General features: G+C 39.1%; 1 protein-coding gene across 1 annotated transcript; it reads right to left on the reverse strand.

Annotated features, from left to right (window-relative positions):
- Nucleotides 1–2,169: 2,169 nt before the first annotated feature.
- Nucleotides 2,170–21,878, reverse strand: alx4a (ALX homeobox 4a). The gene is made up of 4 exons (XM_015000774.2): nt 20,824–21,878; nt 10,533–10,852; nt 6,870–6,998; nt 2,170–5,715 (listed from the first exon to the last, which is right to left on the reverse strand). The coding sequence occupies exons 1-4, from the start codon at nt 21,320–21,322 to the stop codon at nt 5,395–5,397; spliced, it is 1,269 nt and encodes a 422-aa protein (XP_014856260.2). The 5' UTR covers nt 21,323–21,878; the 3' UTR covers nt 2,170–5,394.
- Between the last annotated feature and the right edge of the window lie 2,954 nt (nt 21,879–24,832).

The raw sequence follows: 24,832 nt of genomic DNA on the forward strand, positions 1-24,832 counted from the left end.
ACGCTTCCTAATCCGCCCTGTTTAATGTCAGCAGTTCAGACGGGTGCAGTTCGTATTTTTATCAGCTTCAATTAGCGCGAGTATCCGAGCTGGTTGGGAGATCTCATTTCAGTGCTTGCGTCTCTTCAAACACGACTGAAATGCAGAAGGATTTCAGGATATGGCCGAATGGATGGCAACGGTTTTGGCAAACTGGAGTACATTCGTGGGTTCTTAGAGCAGATGTAGACAAGTTATTCCTAAGCTTCATTATTATTGAAAGCCTTTTCTGAAAGCTGAACGTGACACATGATCTTCGAATACCAATGGGAGAAATGCTGGGGTTTTATTCTGCTTTGTACATCAGTCCGGTAATTTGTGTTGTATTTGGTTCACTGAGCAACTCTGGAAAAACCGCGGCGCTGTGGTTGTCCAACTAGTTTTATGTTTTTTGGCAAACCTCTTAGGAATTATTTTTGAAAAGTGTTCATTTTATTACCTAAACTAAGAATATTAACCTAAACTTTAAAAAGTTTCTTTTTTTCAGGTGTACGCCGTGCACTTAAGACTTTGAAATGTGATAAATTAAAAAAATTCTACATGAACTGAATGCTGAACTCGTATAAAGCTATATATTTAACCTTTTCATAATATAAAGTGTAATGGCAAAGTAAATTCACCTCACATTTGCCAAACTTCTTAGCCTGTTTTATGTAAATGTTCGTTCCTGGGTCGATGCATCCTCATTCACATGTTGAGCCATATATTATAACAATGAGCATTTCTATAAAAACAACCAAAATATTCTTTAGTTATGAATTCCACCGACCTACCTGCATGTCATTCTTTGGACTTCAAGTCTAAAATATAAAGACTAACTAAAACTAAAAAAAAAAACGTGGAATTATGTTGTGCTTAGAAAACAAACGGGCTAAGAACATCTACTTAAATTGACAACGAGATAATTTGTAATCACTGCATAAAACAGTTTGTTCATATTTTTTTTGTTACCATTTTTTTTTTTTTTTTACCTGTAATACACCTGTGTGGCTGACCATAAGGGCTAGAAGAATGTGTTGTGACCCTCCAGCAGCTGCCCAGTACATGGCAGGGAAACGGGGTGAAACACTACTGAGCTATATGTAGGACCACAAAATTCCTCAATATTTAATATTTAGAAATTTTTCATGGAATTAAATGAATATAAACCAGTTGGCTCAAAGCTGGATTTTTAAATTTACTTGGGGGAAATTCATATGGTCTTGACTAAAACAACTAGATTCCATGAAAGTACTCTTGAGTTTATAATACTCCTCAATAGCATGCACACATTGCTGCTTTTTGCAGGGGATGTTGACTCACACCCCCCATATCAATTTGCACTACAAATAACATCTTTATGTGCACCAGAGATTTCTCTATTTTTTTGAACAAAACAGATTTTTGAACCCAGAGCTCAGGATATTTAAGTCACCCAACGATATAAAAGAAACCAAGTTTTGGTGTTCGTAGTAGATTAATATATTTGATATATGGCATTAATGTTTAATGTGGAAATAGCACATGGAGGTCTAAACAAATATTTATGTTTGGATATGACTCAGTTTGTATAAATTAGCCACAATTTCCAGTTTTCTGGTGTAAATTCCTATAATTCCCAAGTAAAGTGTCTGGGTATTTCTTACCTTACATTTTCTAAGCCTGTTCAAGTTCACCATCGACCCACACAGATGTGAGAAAATGACTTGGTAAGAAACTCTCACCAAGGTGCAATAACTTATAGTACTTTAATCACTCAAACAACACATGCGAGAGCAGATTTCTTAACTCAAAAGGTAGCTTAAAGCCACAAACATGGAAAAAAAAAAAACCTTTTAAAGAACATAAGCCATAAGCAGACAAATTCTGTTCATTCATCTTTGAAAATACATGTATACACCTCCAGGTTTTTTTTTTTTAAGTGTATATTCAAAGAGTACTTAAAAGCATGTTTAAATACTTGATAAACTGATTCAAAAATATTGACTAAACATCAATTTAATTACAATTCCAAGAGCTATGACACATCAATCTTCTCTGCATGTACAACAATGCATCAACACATATATTCATCATATAGTTACTCCTATGCTGATTACTTGACTTCAGTAGTATCAGAAACTGAGAAAACTGGGAAGTGGAGTCATTCATGGCAGAATTAATGCAGCAGACAGGAAGACGCTTCCTGGCATTAATAGACCTATAAAAGATACAAACAAACAGAAGAAAAAAAAGACAAGCAAAACCTAAATTCTTTTTTTAAAAAAAAAAGCTAAAACACTGATTATGTGTTCTGTAAACCTGAACAACTCAGCACTGTAGCGTTTGCATGCTCTGTGCAGATGGACAGTCTTTGTCAAACCAGATGCTCCTGTCCATCCTGACACACAATATGGTGGTCCTCAGCCTCCACATGGCTCTGTGTTAATTAAAGAGCCTCACTGATCTCTGCGGCCCTCGGACCCTGCAGCTGATTACTGGCTGCAGCTTTTGGGGCTGTTTTGGACGTGACGGAGGCGAGCCCAGGAAGAGGCGCGGTGCATCATGTGTGATAGGGGCGAATCGTTTGAAAGCAGAGCTGTGACAGCTGAAGCTGGAAGCATGTGTGAGGCATGTTTGTTTTGCATTTACCCCTCGACCGCAGCTGTGTGTGCACTGTCCTTTTCCCAGAACACCGGAACACACAGACGCCCTCACAGCTCGCCCTTCGTTCAACCCCTCAGCTAAAACGGAGGGGGGTTGGGGGGCAACCTCATAAAGAATACACATGCACACACGTACCCTACCATTTTCGCCACAGAGTTTAAGATAATGCAGATAATTTTAGAGTGATCTCTGCTGACAGATGATGGCCTGTAAGCTGCTGCTCCAGCCAAACAAAAGGGAAAGTTAATGCGGTTCAGTTTGGGGAAATCCTCTGCCTTTCGACTTGGTGCAGCATTTCAGATTGACTTTTTGAGAAACTGAACATCTTTGTTATGCTTTAAGCCGAAGATTAGCTTTCTGGTCACAGGAAATATGTCCACCCCTATGCTATCGAACTATGGAAAACTTCATTTGTTATTTCTGTCACAAGAGGAAGCTATTATTGTTAAAATATATGTATGATATCCCCAGTGAGATCTGAAACATTTGGTTAAATCCATCTGACTTTTATCTGTCTATTCTCCTTCCTGTATCTAGCAAGTAATACATGTCGTTTTACTGTACACTCAGTTTTAAATAATTGATAAGCAGTCTGAAGGTAAACACACCTTCAATCAACAAAAAACAAACAAAAAATAAAACCTATAATAGCTGGTGAATTTAACTAACGTTGTTTTTAACAATGACAAAAAATAAATAAATTACTTAATTGTCCTAGGCTCTATTATTGATGCCTTACTGTCCTTTTGACTGTTTTAAATTTATTTTAACATAAAAATAACAGTTCTTCCTTTGACGAAAAATGTGTTATGCTAAATTTTAAAATTTGGTATAGCACAAAATTTTATTAGTTTCTTTATGTGGAAATTGACTGATTTCTGCTTCTTGGTCATAATAAAGAAAACATCAGACTTTTAGTCAATAACAGGCCAAGAGACAACTGGCCAAGGTTTTCTTAACCCTGCTTTAAGCAGTCACTGGTATAATTAGTCTTCACTAAAGATTATCATCAAGTCTAGAAAGGACAATGTTTTACAATGAGGAGTCTACCAAAAATGTGGCAAAGGTGGTGTCATGCTGTGGGCCTGAAGCATAGATTTGGCAGTACAAAAACATAATGACTTAATAGAAAACTTTATTAAAACCTGCTCCATGTTTAGTATTTTTAGATGCTGTTCCACAATGATCTCCTTTTATTTGAATCTGTTTGAATCTGAATATTTTTGGTTCTGAGCTTTTCTTCAGTGGCAACATTTCGAACCAGGACTGTTTATCGGGCCAGTTGTTTCTGGACTGTGCTGAGCTCTTTTACCTTTCCTTCTTTATTGAAAGACATTGAACCTAACAATTGCACCCACACTAAAACTCTGCCAGAATGTTTTTCTTATATGAACTTGAAAGATTTAGACTTTTTCGCAGGCTTCTTTCATGCTTCACCTGAAATGTAGATTATAATTAATAACTGTGTTATTGTCACATGGCCATCCCACCTATAAAGACGTTTTTCAATTAACAGTGGCTTTGATGCTGTAAGTACTTTGAATAGAGCAACTAGAAAAGAAAAAAAAACGGAAAAAAAAATACCACCTGTTCAACTTTGACTGTGGTTCCTTAATAACTTGACTGCTTTGACAGCTAGACACATTCTTCTTGTTGAAAATCCTTAAAAGTTAAACAATGACAAATCCTTGAAAAGCCTCAAAGCGTCAACGCACACTTTGCAATCTGTGCCGGTCTTCTCTCCTCTTTCAAACGCGGGGACTGCTTGTTTCTGTGTTATTCCTGACAGTCTGAGGGAGCTTCCTTCTCTGAAGCAAGGCAAGGGGCTCGGTTGAGTCCACTTGCTAGGGAAAATGTCCTTTTTGGAAAGAGAGGCGCGTCTGTTTCAAGGCTCTCGGGTCCAGAGAGCAGCAGGCCTGCTGTGTGGCCTCCTCTCTCACTTCCTCGTCCATCGCCTCCTCTCTGTGGGCATCAGCAGGCCCACTCAGTGCAGCAGGTGGATCTCCCATCTCGATCATACTCAGCCTAATCATATTTCACCCACTCGACATTTAGATGTGAGGAAACAGAATCGCCTACGGGTTTAGGCCTTCCTAAACTTGCACTATTAATTTCTTTGCCGGAAAGATGTGATGAATGTGTGGAGCTTCTCGACGTGATGGATGTGCAGGATGATTTTCCGAAACGCTTGTTTTTCTTTACAGCCCCGGTATTTCAGATTTTAAAAAATTTGCTAATGCTAAAAATATTGTTGATGGGGGGGGGGAAAAAATCATTGTGACTTAAAAAATTTAACAATGACTTTCAGTTTTTTGTTTAGTTTTTTTTTTTTTTTTTGGTTGAAGTATCTGTAAAAAGTACAAAGAATTCAGAAGAAAAATAATCCTACAAAAAAAATTAAATAAAGTAAAAATGAAAACAGCACCAAACTCCAAACGGCATACACTTATAGCAATGCACAGACAATAAACGTGGGCAAATAAGTGCATGAGAGTGTTTGAAATCCTCCTCTTTGTCTGTCTGGACCACAGCATTTCTTTCTATCAGGCTTTTCACACCGACTTTCCTCCAGCAGAGGCACTGAAACCTGGCAAATCTCTGCCAGCCATCTCCGATGCTCTTAATCATTTTTGTTGCAGCATTTATAAAGGCAGTCACTTCTTCCTGCAGAGTTTTGAATTGAGTGCCCCTAGTTCGCGTAAGATCCCCCATCCAGCGTGTGTCGGCGCATCATGTTGCCCAAGAAATGGCAGCACTGTGCTCTTTGGCTTTCATACGCAAAGCAGCGATACTGGAGGATTTGCGGTCGGGATCCATGTTGAGATCGTACGTGTTGATGCCTGCGGCCATGCCAGGAGAGCCGCCAAACAGGCTGCCCATGTGAGGCTGTCCGATGTGTCCCCCGGGGCTCGATACGCCCAGGAAGTCGGAGACCCCACTGGCAGAGTGGGGGTGCGGGGTCATGCAGGTGGTCACGGTGTCGCAGGGAACAACGCAGCCAGGGACAGGAGATGCTGCACTGCTGCCGCCGATCCAGGAGGGGTTCTGGATCTGAAAACATTGTCAGGAAGGTAGAGGCGTCATAAGAACCATTTTAAAGGTATTTGATTTGTCATGTTCAGACAAAATGATTTACACCTCTCTGCTGGTTGTTTATACAGTAATCTTAGGGACAACAAAGTTTATCTCAATGTTAACCTTCCTTTAGCCAATCATTTTGTTTCATTGAGTGAAATAACAAAGGGCTGTAGGACAGTATGCAACAGGACATGAGAAAATTTAGAAGGAAAGCCCATACATGAGTTTTGGAGAGATTGATAAGGTGTGCGCCAGAGTCAAGGTTTCAAGAGCGACTGCACACAGATGCACAGTATCAAGGAAATGAACTATAACTGTTGCAGTTCCTTGAATTAGGCCACTTTCAAACCAACATCGGAAACCTAGACAAGTTGCCAGTCTGTCACAGGGCAACACAGGAGAAAAGTAACCAATCATGTACAAACTCCTGGGGTCAATTTAGAGAGACCAGTTCATCTAGCATGCACTCAACACAAATAGAGTTATGAAATATATTATTCGTTTTTTACTGATTCTATAGAACATGGCATTTTTTATATTTATGATGATACTCTACTATACTGGGACGTACCAGTAATATTTTAAGAGACCCCTTGCTAACCTAAAGTCTGAAAAGTTTTATTGGTTATTCACATGACTTCAATCAAAGGTGAGTATGTTGCCATAGGAAAGCATAGCAGCAAACTGCAGCCAGCTAATATCAATAAAGCTGATGTCTGACCCACAGCGTTTGGTATAACTCCATTTTAAAAGGATATTTTTATGTTTTCAAATAAACTTGGAATTCACTTCCAAGTTTCAAAATCCCGTGTCCGTCTAATCAAAGTTGGACCATTCTTCACTGAACATAAATCCACTGATGAGTTTGCTAAACTTGTTTTCTAGCTGTAAAAAAAAGAAGACCAAGTTTGGCTACATAAATCGATACAAAAGTGAAAACGACAGGACTGACCAAACCTGAACTCAATTATCCCACTCTTGTTAAAACAAAAATCTCCAGTGCAGACTCTTGTTAGCACTCAATAAACCCCCCCATTAGGAAAAATCCCAACCTTTTTTTTTTTTTTTTTTCCAAATCTGTTTGGACTGTTGTGTTTTGAACACGGTGTAACATGTTGCTCCCGTACCTGTGCGTAGTTCTCAGGACGCGTCAGGAGCGGCAGCTCGTAAGCAGTTGAGAAATGTGTTCGGACCTGCTGCATCTGACCAAATCGTTCCCTCTTCCTCCACTTTGCTCTCCGGTTCTGGAACCACACCTTGCAAATAAGAAAAAAACAAAAGTTTATACATCTTTTAAGAGAGCAAGAAGTTTGAGGTGAAGTTAAAATGAGACTGGAATATCAGAAATGTAGTGTTACCAAACCCAAACACACTTTTGCTTCAGCTCAAAAGGAAGTACTTTCATCTAGATGTTTTAATTGGGAATCTGATTCTCATAAAAAAAAAACAACAAAAGCCCGCAACCTTAGTGTGAACTCACAAGTCACAAAATTGCAACCCAGACGCAATTAAAGCTGTGCAAGTGTGACTGAGGAAGAGGAGGAGGTGGATGATTTGGAAACAAATTACTACAGACATTCACATGTAGTTTGTGGCTCTAGAATCATCTCACCAATGCTTATTTGTTGTCTGACCACAGTTTGTGCGTTTTGTCTTCCATAATTGTCTTTGACATCTAAATCTCATTGTGTTTACTGCAAAAATTAGTGTGTTTGGCTTTCCAGTAGAGAATCTGACAGTAATCAAAATGTGTCTTTTTTTCTTCCTCTTGTTGCTGTAATCATCATCTACCTTTTCTTTTGTAAACAAATCTAGACATCTAAATTTAAACTTTTGGTGTTATTGTCTTCTGAAAATGTTGTCTCTCCCATTGATCTTACCTTTTTGGACACAACTCAAACCAGACTATTTTTTTCTGGTGCTCTCTTGATATCATGCAAAACGGCGGGATTGAAAAGTGAGATGGGATGATAATTGGTGTTTGTTTGGATCTTCCCCTTTTAATTTCCTGAAGCCTAAAACCTCTGGCTTTGAGACGCAGTCTTCTTCTAAATTACGAAGGCTCACCGATTTGAGGCCATAATCCCTCTTTCCTTGATGTTTGATATGTCTTCTTTTGAGCCTAATCATCACCACCCAGTCGGAGATGGCTGTCCCTCAAGGTTTCTTTATGGATTTATTGTAATGATCGAGCACGCCACGTTCTCCCTCAAATCCCGAATCCACGAACATCTCAGTTTTTGCCCCGCTTCAAGTCTGTTGGCTATTATGCAGCTCTAACATATTTCTATGTTGCACACACTGCTTTGTGACAGTAATTGGTAAAGACCTTGACAGCTTAAGTAGCTGGTAGACTCTCAATGAGCCTTTATTTATGTTACTGCCCCAGAGAGAAAGAGCAGAGAAATACCAAACTGGCCCCAGCAGGAGGGCTGTTCGGGGGCTGAAAACACTTTGAAGTGAGAGCGCGGCTCAGAGGATTGATAACCCGCCTCTGCTGTCACTCATTTCACCTTCCAAACCAAGTAGGAGAAGAAAAAAAAATAAAAAAGGGGGTCTGCTGAGCCCTGGCTTCAGTTTTCCAGCTCCCATAAAACTCTAATAACATAACAGGAGGATGTCTGACCAGTGTTTATGTTCATCATCAGCTATTTTTGTTCTCATTTTCTACAAAAAAAAAAAAAGATAAATAAAAAATCTCTCAATGGAGAACTTGATATTCCCTGTGAGGTCATCAGAGGGCACATGCAGACTGAGGTTAAAGAGATACGCCATGAATGTTTACTGTTTTCATTTAAAACTCATTAAAAATACGGTTTATCCGGTAAGACTTGCAGCAGGCTTTCCTGTGCTGATTGTTGTCCAACTTTTATCGATATGTTAAATTCTGCAACATATGCTTACGTATTGCCTTTTCTTTGTTCTGGCATCTACAAAATGGGGATAATGGCGTCATGCCTAATTGTGCTAAACATCACACGTTAGTCTGGTTCAGTGTCAGACAGAGACAAAAAGCTTAATCGTGCCAGTTCAAATTGTCTGTGCTAAAATGACTTGAATTTAAAATGAGGATAAATTAAAAACACTACTTTTCTTGGTTTCACATTCTATCTTAGGTTAAGCAGATAACTTCACATCATATCATTCACATCATTCATCGGCTCTTTAAGGTGTGCTCCGAGCGTCTTGCCTCCTCTGCCTCTCTGTAGGTGGGATCTGCGTCTCGTCTTTCATCTATAAGCTCACATGGACACCTGTGTTTCCCCGGTGAACTCTACGTCCGATGCCGTCTCGGCTCTCTGGACTATCAGAGCTGCAAATCTGAGAGATGTGATGCTACTGAAACCCCTGACCTGTGACCCCTGACCTTTGCATGTAGTGTATGTGACTCAGATCTGAATTCACCTTCTTCCTTTGAAACCCTGAGACTGAAAAAGCAAACAACGGCAGGCCCTGGCGTTGTTTAACAAAAAGTCCCCTGTTATTTGATGTGCGTGTATGTGAAACGTGAGACGGTGAGGTCAGTTTGCTCTCCTTTCTTTTGTGAGAAAAAAGCTATATGTTTTGAAGAATGCATTTTTTTATCAGTAGTTTAGGATGCTCTAACATTTCTTTGCTCCAGATGCTGACCTGATGAGTTTTTTTTCCCCCCCTCTTGCATGCAAATTGAGAGGAGCACAAAACCCTATCCTCTGGCTGACAAGGCATCCTGTGCCTTTTATCTTTTTAACCTGAGTGTTTAAGAGGACTGCTGGGAGAGCCGACGACTGTAAAGCTGCATCCATCTGCAGCGGGCAGGTCAGTGATGGCACGAACTGCAGAGCGGCATGCCTTTCAGACTCTGGGTTGAGTTACGGCCCTGGAGGCTGCACAGATTTCCTGTATTTTCCGCTCACCATTTCAGCTCATCATGTGGGTGATTGTTTTTGATCAGGCTCTTATCTCATCGAAATTGACGGGCGCGGAGAGAGCGGAGCCAGAACTTAAAATATTAGGCTTGCTTTGGGCCGGAACTTGAAGTACGCGTATAACAGTCGCTGACCAAACCAACGGAAACCCATGGGAAAGGTTTCACACCTCCTGGAGACCACAGCAGGGACACATTCTTGTCTGAACGGGTCTTTAATGAAAGAAAAACAAGGAAAATCCAAGGGCTTTGGTCCTCATCCACATGCACCACACAAAGGCACGGTGCAAGAATATGGCGGAGGTCTCTTTCGCTTTCTCTGATGTGGGAATGCATTACAGCAGTTGCGACCAGTTTCTAAGCTAATTGAGCCTAAAAGGTCAGAGGGGCGCTGTGAGCCTCAGCTCATAGAGAAACTGACAGGAGAGATCTCGCAATTTCAGGAAACTAAATGTTGAAATTGCAAAGGGATAAAGCCATCAAGACAATCCAATGGAAAAACATTGCAGAGCCATGTGTTGATGAAAGTCTGCTCTCTTTAAACTGCACATATGAGGCCCAGGCAGCTCAAACCTCAGCCCCCCTGATCCACCCTGGGCCCCCTGGCCTCTGCAAGCTCTCACTCCCCCACTCTCTCTCTCTCTCTCTCTCTCTCTCTCTCTCTCTCTCTCTCTCTCTCTCTCTCTCTCCCCACTCCCACATTACTAGATAAATCTCTCATGTTGTTCTGTGAGTGACTTTATCTCTGCAGATGCTGAAGGGTCCAGGAGGTTTTGTTGTTTAAAGCCTTTTCTCTTGAGAGCTTTTTTTTTTTTTTAAGCATTGTTTCCAGAATAAATGTACCCAACGTCCATTTAGTGTTGTGTTGGCTCTCCGCTCTTACCTGCACTCGGGCTTCAGTCAGGTCAGTCCTCAAAGCGAGCTGCTCCCGGGCGTAAACGTCAGGATAGTGCGTCTTTTGGAAAACCTTCTCCAGTTCCTCCAGCTGGTAGCTGGTGAAGGTGGTGCGGTTGCGTCTCTTCTTGCCCTTGTTGCTTTCGCCACCGTCGACTTTTTCCAGCGGACTCGCCAAGTCATTGCTCGGCGACCTTTCTGAGGCTGCCTTGACACCCTGGTCCTTCACAGCCAAGTATCTGGAGTCCATTCCAGGTGGATCAGAGTCTGGGGCCAAATCAGAGTCTGTCAGGCCTGAACTGTCCTTACCTGCAGAGACAGGAAGTGTGTGAAACTCTCACACGCATTGTTTTCAAGCCTTAATGATTGGAATGAAACGACCCTTTGTATATTTGTTGCTATAAAACTGAAGACAAATGAGAAAAATAGGGGAATAATTATAAGTGTAATGTATTGTAGTGGGGAAAATGCAGAGTAATTTTCAGAAGACAGAAAGACGCAAGAGGATATGTGTGTTTGATACATTTGGACCTGAAAGGTATTTTCATTTTTCAGGCGACCTTATTGGCCCGAGTGCTCAGAATAAGTGAGTCCTTGTTGATTTCCAGCCAGATGGACTTTTACTGTATTCCCTCTGTTTCCCATTTATTTCCTCTCCTGCTTCTTTCAGTAAAACCTATATATACATGTGTACATGTATATACATATAATGAGTGCCATCTTCAAACTATCTAAACATTCTTTTTGCAATCATTTTTCAACACTTTTCTTGCCTTGGCTCACGTGCAAAAATCTGCTGCATATTTTGGTCGTAAATCCAACAAAATCTTCCAATGAAAATCTCTGTGTGATATTTTTTTGATCTGGGGCCCGTCATAAAGGATTTTCCTCCTGGGAATAGACATGGATCATCTCATTAGCTCTTTCTAATATCAAACAAAAGAAAACGAGGGGCCTTCTTTGACTAAACTTCCAGTAACGGGCCTCTGACAGAGCATTCAGAAATAATGATTTCTTTGTAGGATCGATATTTTAATTTATGAGGTCTGACGGGGAGGCAAAAAGAGATTTCTCACTCTGTGCGATGAAATTTTGTTGTGAAATGTGTTGGCGCAGTGTTTAGCGTGCGGTTGTAAAAGTGGCTGCTTAACCCAGTCGACAACAGATTTTTCTCCCTATGATGTGTGACTGAACGTTGCAGATTTCACTCCATGACTAAGACTTCTTAACCACCAGCATTGTCCTCTACACTCATAAACACCTCTCCTTTTACTCTCTCCACTCAGTTGCTGTTTGTCTGTGAAAATGTCTCGGAGTGGCTAAAAAGTCCGTTTTTGCACCAGTTTTATCACAAATAAATTGGGCGGTTTCTACAGATCCAAAAAACACAAAAACAACAACAAAAAAAATTATTCTCCCTGTTGATTGCATTCACATTTGATTTCTTCATGGCTGCAGTTTAGCTGCAAAATCTCAGGCAGCTCTCTGATCATAAATTTTCCAGAGTTTTCCTCTGCCAGTATTCTGTTGTGAACTAGCAGCTCCTTTGGAAACGTTGTCTGATCCAGCTCAAAGAAAAAAAAAAGGACTGCTAATGCATCGCCTCAGTAAAACACATTCCCATGTAGGACATGGGAACAGGCTGCTCAGCGAGAGCTGTCTCACTCAGTTTCAGTAACACAACCTTTTATCAAATTATTTTTAGGACTGCTGACATCTAAAGCTTGTCTGCTCATCCAGCAACTTATCAAGGAAAAAGTGGGAGATGTTTAGAAGTTTCTAAAGCACTTAAAATGTGCCAAACAACTTTATTATTTGAATTTTAATCTTCTTTAGCTGACTTTATTGCTTAATTATTAAGCTGAAATTTAAATTTAAATCTTCCAGATGGTATGGGTAATTTTGAGCTTAACTGTATGTATTGAACTTAGCATATATGTTACGCCACAGTATTTTCTTTGAAGATGTAGAGTAGCCATTGTGAGTACTTCTAAGTTCAAATCATATATTAGAAGACACAAAGTTCCTCAAAGTGCCATTCTGGGTTCTATCTTTTCTTTTCTTACCTGTTTTTCTATTACATCAGATGATTTGACAGTTCAGGGAAGCTTAAAGTCGTCTCTTCACTGATGATCTCCATTCTTACTGCTTATTTATCATCTCCTGAGGTACAGAAATAGTCCTCTCATTAACTCCCTGGCAAGTATTAGACATGGCTGAATCACTATAATACACAGCTAAATTCGGACTGATAAGAAAAATAACTTAAGCTTTAATTATTGCACCAGACAGTTCCGTATCTACCAATAAACAGCAGTTGCTCTTGCAGAAGTGCACTCTCAGTAATAGGTCTAATTTTTGATTAAGCTTTGTCCCTGTGCCGTAATCTAAAACAATTAATAAGAAACACTTGTACAATAAGTGCCAGCAAATGACATTTACTGCAAACTGGGACCATTCCTGTGGACGTTAGTGTCATGAAAGTCACCATGAACAGCAGAAAATTTGGGGATAACAGAGACACACAGTAAGGAAGAGAGACGCAGCACCCCAGGCATCATTCATTCAAGAACCAAAACTGGGTCTGACACCAGGATCCAAAATCAACAAGATGTCTGATTTTGAGAAGACATAGAAACCCTTTCTAATTCAGGAGGTGTTGAAGAGAACTGAACTGGAGTTGTTTCATGTTTCTTATATTGCTTTTGTGGAAATACAAAAAAGCAGAACAGGAAGAAAGCTGTCTTTTTTACTTTTTCTTTTCAACCTCATGGAAGCTTCAAATACATTTTTTAGTTAAAATAATATTTGTTGACATCATTATTTATTTTACCACTTTTTTTGCATTATATACTAACATAACTAATTCTATAAGTTTACACAACTTTCATTATTATGCAGAAACATTTGTGAATTGTGAATTCACTGTTGTGAATTTTTCCTAATATACACATATTAGAAAAAAAAAATGCAGGTTCTAATATCAAAACAAACTCTCCAATACTGGTTCAAACATTTGCTAACAAGAAGACTGCATGTTTTTGACTGACATCAACAAACCTTTGGTACAATTCTGACTCAACATCTGACATACATCATAGCATAATTTGTAGATTTTATTTGAAATGGTTGCTCTCCTGGTACAGATCAGGCTATTTGTCTACAGATGTTACTTCTCGTAACATCGAGTAAAGCTGGGCCCATACAAAGGCTTGACGTTAGTCTGCCTTTTCCATTCCAGAACCACTTCTGATATGTGTCTGGACTCATTGTTGCGTTGAGTCGACTAACTGCTGTTGCCACTATGCGGTTCAGGTGTGTCACTCCTAAATAACCAGTGTCCCTCCCCCTCAGCGACCACTTATAATTAATCTGGAGGCGCCCCTGCTCACAGTGGTAGAGCTGTGCATGCGGTGTTTTACTTTAATTTTGTTTTGTTTTACAAAAAGCTTTATGAGAAACAAAACTCTACAACATAGCTGGAGATAGATTCCCGGTGTACCTGACCGCGTCTTCCTATTGTGCTTCAAAGGGGGGCAAATGTCAAACTGCTGTTGCGTCATGTTTTCTTTGCTGGGACTCATGGTCCCCATAAAGCACAAGAGCTCAGGCTGTTTGAAATCATGAGGCCTCTCTCTGATCAAAGGATTTTGCCCAAACAGCATCCCTAAGGTTTTTTTGGCAAGACCGTGATATTGTAACAATCTCCTGCTTTTAATCCATTCAAATCTGTCACAGGTGGACAAATATTAAAACCTCCTGCAAGGAAAGACGTATATATGAACAGCATCGAGACGCAAACTCCAACAAAGACATAATAAGGACTGCATTTGGCATTTCATCTCAACATATGTATGACTTTTAAATGCAGCTCACACGTAACATTGAGGCAGAGACATTCAGGCGGAGACATCTGTAGAAGCACATTTAATTTCAGTTTTGTCTGTCTCGGCTGAAAACGCGGACATAGTCTTCATGTAGAGAAATAACATTGTTTTTGCCATAGCTTTGCATGTCCACAGAGGAGATGCCGAACAATTAGGTGCTTAGAAAGTAGGGTATAAAAAGCAAAGAAAACTTCCATCTGACTTCACTGCAGTTGGCGTAAAAAAGTCTGCTTCCAAAAGCAACATTTACATGTTTACTGATCTAATAATGACCTTAACTCAAAGTGTAATGCTGTGAGGTTTGTGTGCATGTCAATGAACAAGTCCTTACGGGCTAGAAGGTCAAAACCGCCCGGACAGATATTACTGCTGCAACATCAAAGAGTAATTTTAACTGGCTGTAAAGCGACAGGGCACCTTCCCTGGCTTTTTACTGACTGCCCTGACCGGGGTCAGCTCACGGTGTTAAAAGGAAATACTATAAATTACACACCGCATATTGATAGGGAGAGTGATTAACCACATGCTTCCTAAACAGAAGATGAGCTATCCAATGTTGAAGGAGCAAAATGAGATAAAATGTGGAAAAGGAAATGCATATTATCCATTTTATGATGTTTTAGATACTCAAAGTCCCAGGATCTAATCTGAAAAAGCCACAATATTTTATCATCATTCATTTGTTTTATTATTATTATTATTATTATTATTAGTTGTTGTTGTTGTAGTTGTAGTCGTAGTATTATTCAATATTGATACCTGTTTTTATCACTAGAGGGGGACAAAAGCTGTTTTCAACCTCATCTTAACATCAACACACAGCGCCAGTAAAATTCTTATTATATTTAGAAAATAAGATAGCATAAAACAAATAAAACACAAGGAGAACATCATATTTCAGCTAAGATATTAGCATATTAAAAAAAGTGTAGTGTTTATTGCCAATCCTCTTGCCTCTGTTTGGTGAGCACTCGATATGTGTAAACAATTTTGGCCTCTTCCAAATGACCTCAGGTATAATAAAAAAAATATTCACGAATCTAATTCTGTTTCTACAAGTTGCGTCTTTAAACGTTACAAAAATATATATAACCTTGATCTCAGAGATTATTTTAAAAATATAAATTCAAATGATATATGTCTTGCACCACGGCCGAAGATCTGGACAGATAACAACTGTCGTTCAAAACAACATTTTCAGGGAATATCATTTTGCTTCCTTTAATAAAAACAACACCCATTTTGTGCTGAAATGCATTGCTAAATTGAAATGAAAATAAAGCTTCTTCATCAAAATACGAGAACAAAACTGAATTTAAGAGCTACAGAAAACCTTAAACCAATGCTTTTTGAACTGTCATGGATAATACAATATTATGTGAAACAAATATGCAGTCAATGAAAAAAATGTTGATTAATTTAAATCTGCCTGACCACACACTTTCTCTCTCTCATAGTTACCTTACCAGTATGATTTAAAATATTTGTTCCCATGCGGTTCCCAGGAGGAGAAAATTTTAAATATCTATATTTTGCAGATTGAAGCCTAACTGTGTTTGTGTTTAATTGTTTATGTTTATAAAATCAAAAAGCAGGTTTCTGGGAAAAAAAAATGGAGGAGATGATTCACCGCTTTTAACTCATGAGCGCATGAAGCCATAATAATTAATTAATGTATTTATTTTATTTTTGCACCGTTCCAGGGGAACAAAATAATTAAACTTTGACTGATCATCTTCCGCCATCCATTCATTTCAAAGTCACAGTTTGAAACTTAAGTTCAATTTCTGTAAAAATCCACAAACACAAACAGGAACTAATATTTATCCTCATAGAGCAATCTTGACGAAACCCGCTCACTAACACCAATATGTCAAACATAAGGTGTCTAATTTCTCATGCGCTTCCTTAACACATAAAAAATAGGAAAAAGAAAAACTACGAACATTACATTTTGTGAAGTGGTTTTATGTTCTTCGCTAACTGCTGCAGTTGAACAATGCCAAACATTTAAAACCTGTTATAAAGTTTTATATCATTTAGATTTGGTGAAACCACAATGCCACGCATAACAGCTACCCTCACGAACTTATGATTCTGACCTTGCTTCACTCTGAGCATTAAAACAGTTAATTCGCTCCGTCTGCCTTATCCAGCCCTGCTTCTGTATGAGACTTCAGTTTACATGACACAGAGTCGACGACACAAAAAGAACTCGTGGACTTCATGAGCATTTTTCTGTCCGGCTGCTCTCAGTCGGCCATGCAAACTGAGCCTAATGTAAATTATCCTGCCAAACTTTAGGCTAAATGGTAAAATGATCCTGAGTCCCTGTCACCTCCATTCACGTCAGGGACTTGCTGAAGCGTTCCTCGGCCGTCCGAGCCGCTGGGCTGGTTCCCATTACACCCTGCTCCAACCAATCTGTGCAGACGACTGTTATCAGAGGCTGAAGTGGTTGTGTTGGGGTCAGAAACTGGTACAAAGGGGAACTGAAAACCCCTGAAGAGTGACAAAATCTCAGGATGCTGAAATGATTTCCAAAATGTTCTTTAAACGCTCGGAAGAACCAAAACATCCAGTCTGCAGGGTTATATCGGCAAAACGATAGCTTTTATTACTTTAAATTGTGTCGCAGGTCAAATATGACAAGGGATCACGAGCATTAAGGAGTTGTAATAGGACCTGCTATGCTGTTAAACTGGAGCCCAATGCCGAATGCTACAGCAAATTTTAACTTGACACCAAAGAGTTTCAACCTGAGTTTCAAATGATTCCTCTGCTGCAAGCTCAGAGGAGGACTCACCCTCTTCTCCAAACATATGAGGGGCAGAGGAGCCAAGCTAAAGGTCAACACCCGCGGACACGGAGAGAAGACATGGGGACATCAAAAGAGGAAGTCTCTAGGGACACTGAGGTTATTGACGTATTGATCAGTCTACAGTGCTCTAATCATAAAGATAGATAGATGGATAGATAGATGGATGGATAGATAGATAGATAGATAGATAGATAGATAGATAGATAGATAGATAGATAGATAGATAGATAGATAGATAGATAGATAGATAGATAGATAGATAGATAGATAGATAGATAGATAGATAGATAGATAGATAGATAGATAGATAGATTTCTGTAGTTTAGCATGTTTACATTATGTTTTCATTCAAAATTAGCTGCACACTTTCATCTCATTTCCTAAAGTAGAATGTAACTGTGCACAGTTTCTAGGTGCTTCCTTTATATTTTCCCTTCTGAGCAGCCAGACTTTCTTGTAATCTTTGGAAGTTGATCTTAAGTGATTTTAGAAATGCTTGCTTGACAGGAGACACATCCTGGGAGAGATGTGTCTATAATTCTGCAGTCTACACAACATGGATTTTATACTGCTTTTATACTAATGACTGTAATTACATCATAGTAGTTACAATCAAACATTTTGACTGGTAGTTTTGACTATGAAGCACTTTTTGAGGAAAAGTTTCTGTCTAAAGCCCTGACCTTAATGCTCTTGACCATTTGCCGTTTTGTTTTGGTGTGCCTCTCCAAAATAATCATTTGCCACACTATCCTTAGTGAGTACTTCTAAGTTTTTTTTATTTTTATACTTCTTTTAAAACAGAAACTAATCCTATGAATGCTTGTTCTGCATATGGTTATGATGCTATTGATGTGATAAAAACCTACATTCGTCGAACGCAGTGCCTTTCACTCTGGATTTCCTTCTGCCCTTCTCATAATTCAGTGTGCCAACGCACCGAGCTCTCCCCTCTCCTTGGTTACACTCAGCAGCGTGACTGACAGCCTGCTGGCTGTAAACAACGTGTTTAGTGATCCAAATGTAGGTAAATATTTGTCAAGCGGCCGTTCTGCTTTCTGTCAGACAAAAGCGTCTCAGTTGAAGCTGACAGCTTGCTGGTCAGGCAGCTCAGCGTTAAAACCATCTGAGAACATCAGGCTGCATATCACATCACCAGAGCCCACCTTTGATAGCTTAAGCCCCTTCTGGGTGAAATACATCTCTGATAAAGGAAGTGAACCGGCAGATGAAATATTTCAGTATTTTCTGGTACGGAACACAGGAGGAATCATTTATCTTTCATTTATTTATTTTTTTCGTAAGCAGGCTCAGCATATTTTACTTCCACCTTTTAAACTCAGCCAGAAGTCAGTAGGAGCGTTCAATCATTGAGTAAAGCAGCCTCTTATTTTTTTTATTTATTTATTTTTTATCAGGCCACGTGAGTCGTTATTTAATTTAATCTTTGCGTCAGTGATCCTAAATGCGATTAAAATAGGAACTGTTCTGATCCAAAGCTCGAGGAGGTACTAAGGAGGAGGTTTGTCAGTGCGGGGTCAAGTCAGTGTGAGCTGGGGGGGTAAGGGAGCGAGGTGTGTGTGTGTGTGTGTGGGGGGGGGGGGGCGGGGGGGGAATAAAAGCAAACAAAAAAGTTTGACATCTGAGTCGTATTAATGGCGGAGTTCCTCTGTCTTTAGGGCCGAGATATTTTTTTCCTGCCTTTCCTTCACGGTGAATCCGCCGCTTAGCTGTAAAACAAGAATGCCAGACGAGCCGCTCTGGAGTATTTTAGACTTTAAAGGACCTGGCCCGGATGCCTTGATTTATGAAACGGCTTGCATGAAAATATAAAATAATGATCCTGAAACTAGAGGTTTTTAACGTATTTTGAATATTATTCATCTGGTAGGATGTGTTGCAAGCAAACAAACAAATAAATAAATAAATAAATAAATAAATAAATAAATAAAAGTTTTATTTCGGTTTTTTGACATTTTATTTTACGCCCCTGTCTCGCATCCTGAGTGTTTACGGTTTTTAAACTCAGCCTAACAAGTTGCCTCGTTTACAACGTAATATAAAATTTTATTTCATCTCTTTTTACCGGATCTATATCAGGGTTAATGGGTGCTAAAAACTTAACAGCCGGTTTTAAGAGACCCACATGAGCTAAAAAGAAGAAGAAAAAGAAAAAAGAAAAAAGAAAGACAGAAAGGAAAAAGAAGAATTATCTCACTGGTCCTGACAAGATGGAGCCATAAAGAGCTACCAGAAGACTAAGCTGTCAAAACATCTTAAAACTGCTCTTCAGATTCATTGCAGGAATGATGAATATGCAGGTCGGAGAACTGCAGCGAAATATGACGCAAAAGCTCTCCGTCATGTCCAGAAATGTCCATTATTGAGTTTGAACTTTTGCTTTTAAGCGTTAAAATTGGTTTTTAGTTTTTGAAATAGAGCTCGTTCTCAGTTTTTTTTTAAATGCAAATTACCTAAAAAGTTTTTCTTAAAATAAAAAAAAAAGATTTGTTGAAACGTGAAAGCGCAAATGAGTTCGATAAAAAAAAGAGAGCAAATAGAATTGCTTTGTTGTGCAAAACAACAACAACACAGTTTTATTTACCGTGCGGCTGACTACAGATTTGTGTACGTTTTATTATTTAACGTAGACAGAAGTAAAAAAAAATGTGTGTGTTTTTTTTATTATTAATATTTCCTACAACCAATTTAAGATATTGTAGGGCTCATTTCTCAATGGAGATTTTTTGAATAATTCGTCTTTGCAGTTTAATCATAGTTTATCGAGAATTTGCGTCATTTTCAGAAATTGCAATCGACCTTAAAACATGCAGCCTATATGTAAAAGACAGAAGGGGGAAAAGTTCCTAATTTTAAAGTCACCCTAATTAGTCACTAATTAGTGCAGTTTTCCTTGTGCAAATTAATCTAAGTGGACCCAATCAAGCCGCGCAATGACACACAAATATTATCAATTTGAACCTCGCCGCGTGTGCCATCTGAAAACCCGTTAATTCAATTGTCCGACTCAGCTCCAATTTTAAGGATTGTAATGCAGATTAGCACATTAATTGCGCCCTAATTTGATTTTGATGTCCAAACAGACAATTTGATAGTTTGAGGGACATGGAGGTCAATCGTCTTTATAACTAGGCTGCGCGCTCTGCAGCTGCAGGGCCATGTTTTGTTTTTTTCTGTTTCTTTTACGCGCTGCTGTCTGGTGTGTTGCTGCTATTCAGGAGAATGCTGTTGCAGAGATGACACGAAGAGGATGCAAGGCGAATTTTATTTTCAAAAACGACTTTTGGACAGACGGAGCAGCGTTTTTTTTTTTTTTTTTTTTTTTGCCCCGCCGCATTATCCCATCCAGTCAGGCGGATTGTGAGGAAGCCGAGCAGTGAATGATGGCTGACAACATTCAAACGGTTAGGTGGATTTTTTTCCCCTCCTGATACAGAATTTTAAATGTTCTACCCTTAATTATCATCTCTTTTTATAAGGAACTTTTCATTTTATTTTATTTTATTTTATTTTATTTTATTTTATTTAAACCCTTGTTTTATTCCACTCACCATAGCACGGGACGAGCGCTCCGTTGTGTCCCCTCTCCGGGAGTAGTTTGTCGTCCGCGGGCGGTGTTTTGCAGGAGGACCTCTGCATGAAGAGGTGGTATTTGCTGAAAGAGCCTTGCCCAGCTGCGGCGGCATCCAATGACTGGCACTCCTGCTGGAAGGGGCTCCGGGACTTCTCTCCGTAAGCCTGACCTTTGCTGGACAGGAAGGCGGTGGAGCTGTATTTGATGTCACTAGCTGGAAATGTCCTAAAGTGGTCCGCCTGGTGATCCCTACCTTGAGCAGCAGAGGGGCTATAATATGAATCCATGGATGTCATGTCGCTGTATGGGACACAGGTCTCGGCGTTCATGCCTAAAAAAAGAGTCAAGGGGAAAAGAAGAGCAAACTTTTTTTTCCCTCTCTCCTCTTTTCCCTCCCTCTCTATCTCTCCTCCAGAAACCCCTTCCTCTCCGTCTACCTCATTCAGATGAAAACGCGCCCGCACGCACGCACGCATGCACGCACGGAGAGGCTGCAGCCCGCAGCAGAACCGCAGCTGGGTTTGGTTATGAAGCGATTCAGATCTTTTCCAGGAACCACTGCCGTTGACCAAACACTCCGAACTCCCCCTCAGGTTTGAGTAGAGTTACACAAACCTCCGTCTCCCCTCGGAGGATAGGACCCAGATCTCCCGGCCTCAGGGACCTCTCCCAAGTGATTATGCTGATGACATGAACGAGTTAGGTTGCTTATTTGCTAAAAAAGAAAGGGGGAGAGAGAAAAAAAAAAGCAAAACAGGGGCGTGGGGCTCAACACATGACATTAATGTAATTTGGAGATGAATAAAAAGCGATGGGTGACGGACAGCACAGGGGCGGAGAGAGATGGAGAGAGAGCGCAATTTTACGGTTGATTCGCAATGGTTCATCAAGGGCAAATTATCCATATTCTGCAGAGTGGGGCTTCTGAATAAAACTTTGTCTTTAAAAATTTTAAAAGAAGCTTTGTATGCTTTTAGAACGGATTTTAGTCATTGGCAGCCTATTTAATTTAGGGAGAGAACAAAACATGCGGGCGCCAAAAAATCTGCGATTTTAAGACAGAAAATAAAAGTATCGGTTTAATAATTTAGTCAATCGATTTATTAACGATTTTGTCATATTATTTTTTTTAAAAAAAGACCCAGACTCTGGGTCAGAATAAAAAAATACATGGCGAAAGATCAATTTTTTTTTAAAAACGCAGCTGATCAATTCTTTAATATTAAATTGAGGATATGACGTAGTCCACTGCTCAGACCCACAGCGTGCTGTCATCTGAAGCCTCTTGTATTCTTGCACAGCAGCCAAAGGCTGTTCAGATTCTGAAAATCAAGTTGAAAGTGGAATTATTTGTCGGTTTCATGATACCCAGATGAATATATATATATAAAATTCATATTTAAAATCATGCAAAAAGCAATTCGCGTTCCTTCTTTTTGTCTCCGTGAAATTTAACCAGAAATCCACCAAATGAGCCTTTCAAAAAAAATTATTAGCTTTTTCAGAGGTCAGCATATTTTTTAAACGTTTTATAAAAGGTCAATATATTTGAGCGAATTTGGAAAGAACCTGTAATAGAATCACTGTTGAACAGCAGTGATAAAAGAGAAGATGCACACAAGGCGAACTCTTCTGACAAATGTTTCCGGTCTTCACAAGACTCTCTCCTCCATCTAAGTTTCTTAATTAATACTTCGAGTTTTATACGTAGACATAAAAGTTATTGATATAATCTATCAGACACATCATGTTCCAATACACGAGTTATGTTCTATGAGTTATAAAAATGTAATATATTGTTCAATGTGTCAAAGTAAAGGAGAGAATTAAATTAAAGAATCATATAATAAAATAAAAATAATTATGAAATTAAATTTACAGAAAAGTAAATACATTATTATTATTATTATTATTATTATTATTATTATTATTATTATTATTATTATTATTAATGGTAATAATTAGTAAGAATTATTACTAATTAATAGTAATTAATAATAATAACAATAACAACAATAATAATAACAATAATAATAATAATAAGAATAATAATAATAGTTGCACTTATGCTTTTGTTGCAAGCTTTTCCAAAATGCATATCAGAGTTGCTTTTATTTTTGTGTTATAATTAAAATGAAACGTAACAATACACTGTAACATTTATTACATTTTATTTCTTAAAAGGTTTTTCCGAAACAGAACTCAGAACTCAGAGCTCTGAGATCACATGCAGCCAAAAAGCAGTGGTGGGAGAAAAAAAAATGACATCCTCAAAGTGAGAATCTATATGCGGGCAAACTACACTGAAGACACAAATGTATTCACATAGTCATGCACACATGGTGCACACATGCACTCATACAAGCACATGTGTGAGAGGGAGAAAAAAGGAGAGAAAGCATGTGAGTGGAAGAGGAGTTGAAAAGTGCTGATTGCTTTTCAAATTGAGCCCCTGAGACTGAGAGGTGTCCATATTTCTCCTCTTCATCCTTGCAGCAGCACCTCCAACACAGCTGTGTGTGAGTGCTTCTTGGGGAGGGGAGGCAAAATGACTTTACAGCAGTTAGGTTTCATATCCTACACTCAAAACAAATATCTAATTACTCTCAACTCTGTCCATCTGTATGTCAGCAGCGTGATTTATGGCACAGAACCAGACTTAATAATCACTGGACCAGATTTCAGTCTGCAGGAGTACCGTGTTTCTGTCCGTCTCTGCTAATCTTAGCAGTGAGATGTTGTTAGATGGCAACCGAATTAAAAAGTATTTATGTTTTGTTTTTTTTTAGCGTTCTGTCACATGTTGTGCATAAAGACTTCTTTGTGACCTGCAAGAAAATAGAAAAAGAAAAGAAAAAAAAACCTGAACAGTCAACAGAGAAACTGGCAAAGCTGAGGTTTGTTGTTGTTTACCAGCAAGGTAACTCCAAGATGTCTGCAACCCTGGAAATAATGGTGGAAAACAGAGTGGTTTCTATTTCCTTTAGCACATTTTGAGGTCGGTTCACACAATGGTCACAAGAAAACTCTTTTATGTCACAAGAAGGAAAGACTCTGCCTCTTACTAGCTGTAATTGCTCTGTTATAGGAACCATTCATAGCATGTTCTTTCAAAGCCAAGGATGGTCAGTGAGGCAGTGGGAAGGACTGTGGTCATCACTACTTAAAAATTATTGACGTGTCAGTTTTCTGGCGGTGTGCATAAAAACTTCCCTCCTGACAGAAGGCCCACCTGCAGTGAATAATAGAACATACACACACACACACACACGCACACACACGCACACACACACACACACACACACACCCCCACACACACTAACACACACATTCACAAAGAGGCTATGTTCACGCAGATGCACAAAGAAGGCAAACCCTACGACCAACAACAGTAAACACAAGGTGTATCTGTTTTGGAAAAGTTGGATATTCATCGAGATTCCTTTAAAAGGAGATCACCACTGATGACAGGGGTTAAACAAATGAACTTTGTGACTGAAGGGATTAAAAAAAAAAAAATGAGATAAAACTTTCAGTTCCCTTTTGAAACCTGTTTGTGTTTTACTGGCTTTTACTAGGAGGTCAAATAAAATTACTGCCATGAAAAAGGCACACATGCTACGGAAGCGCATTGCTATCACGCAGGAAAAAAAAAATTTCGAGCGCTATCACGTTATAACGTGATACGTATCTCGTTAAAACGTGATACGTATGTCGTTAAAACGTGATACGTATCTCGTTAAAACGTGATACGTATGTCGTTAAAACGTGATACGTATGTCGTTAAAACGTGATAGTTATCTCGTTAAAACGTGATACGTATGTCGTTAAAACGTGATAGTTATCTCGTTAAAACGTGATACGTATGTCGTTAAAACGTGATACGTATCTCGTTAAAACGTGATACGTATGTCGTTAAAACGTGATACGTATGTCGTTAAAACGTGATAGTTATCTCGTTAAAACGTGATACGTATGTCGTTAAA

This window comes from Poecilia mexicana, unplaced genomic scaffold (genome assembly GCF_051168715.1).
Source record: "Poecilia mexicana isolate PSO_F unplaced genomic scaffold, ASM5116871v1 scaffold_3, whole genome shotgun sequence".
NCBI lineage: Eukaryota > Metazoa > Chordata > Actinopteri > Cyprinodontiformes > Poeciliidae > Poecilia > Poecilia mexicana.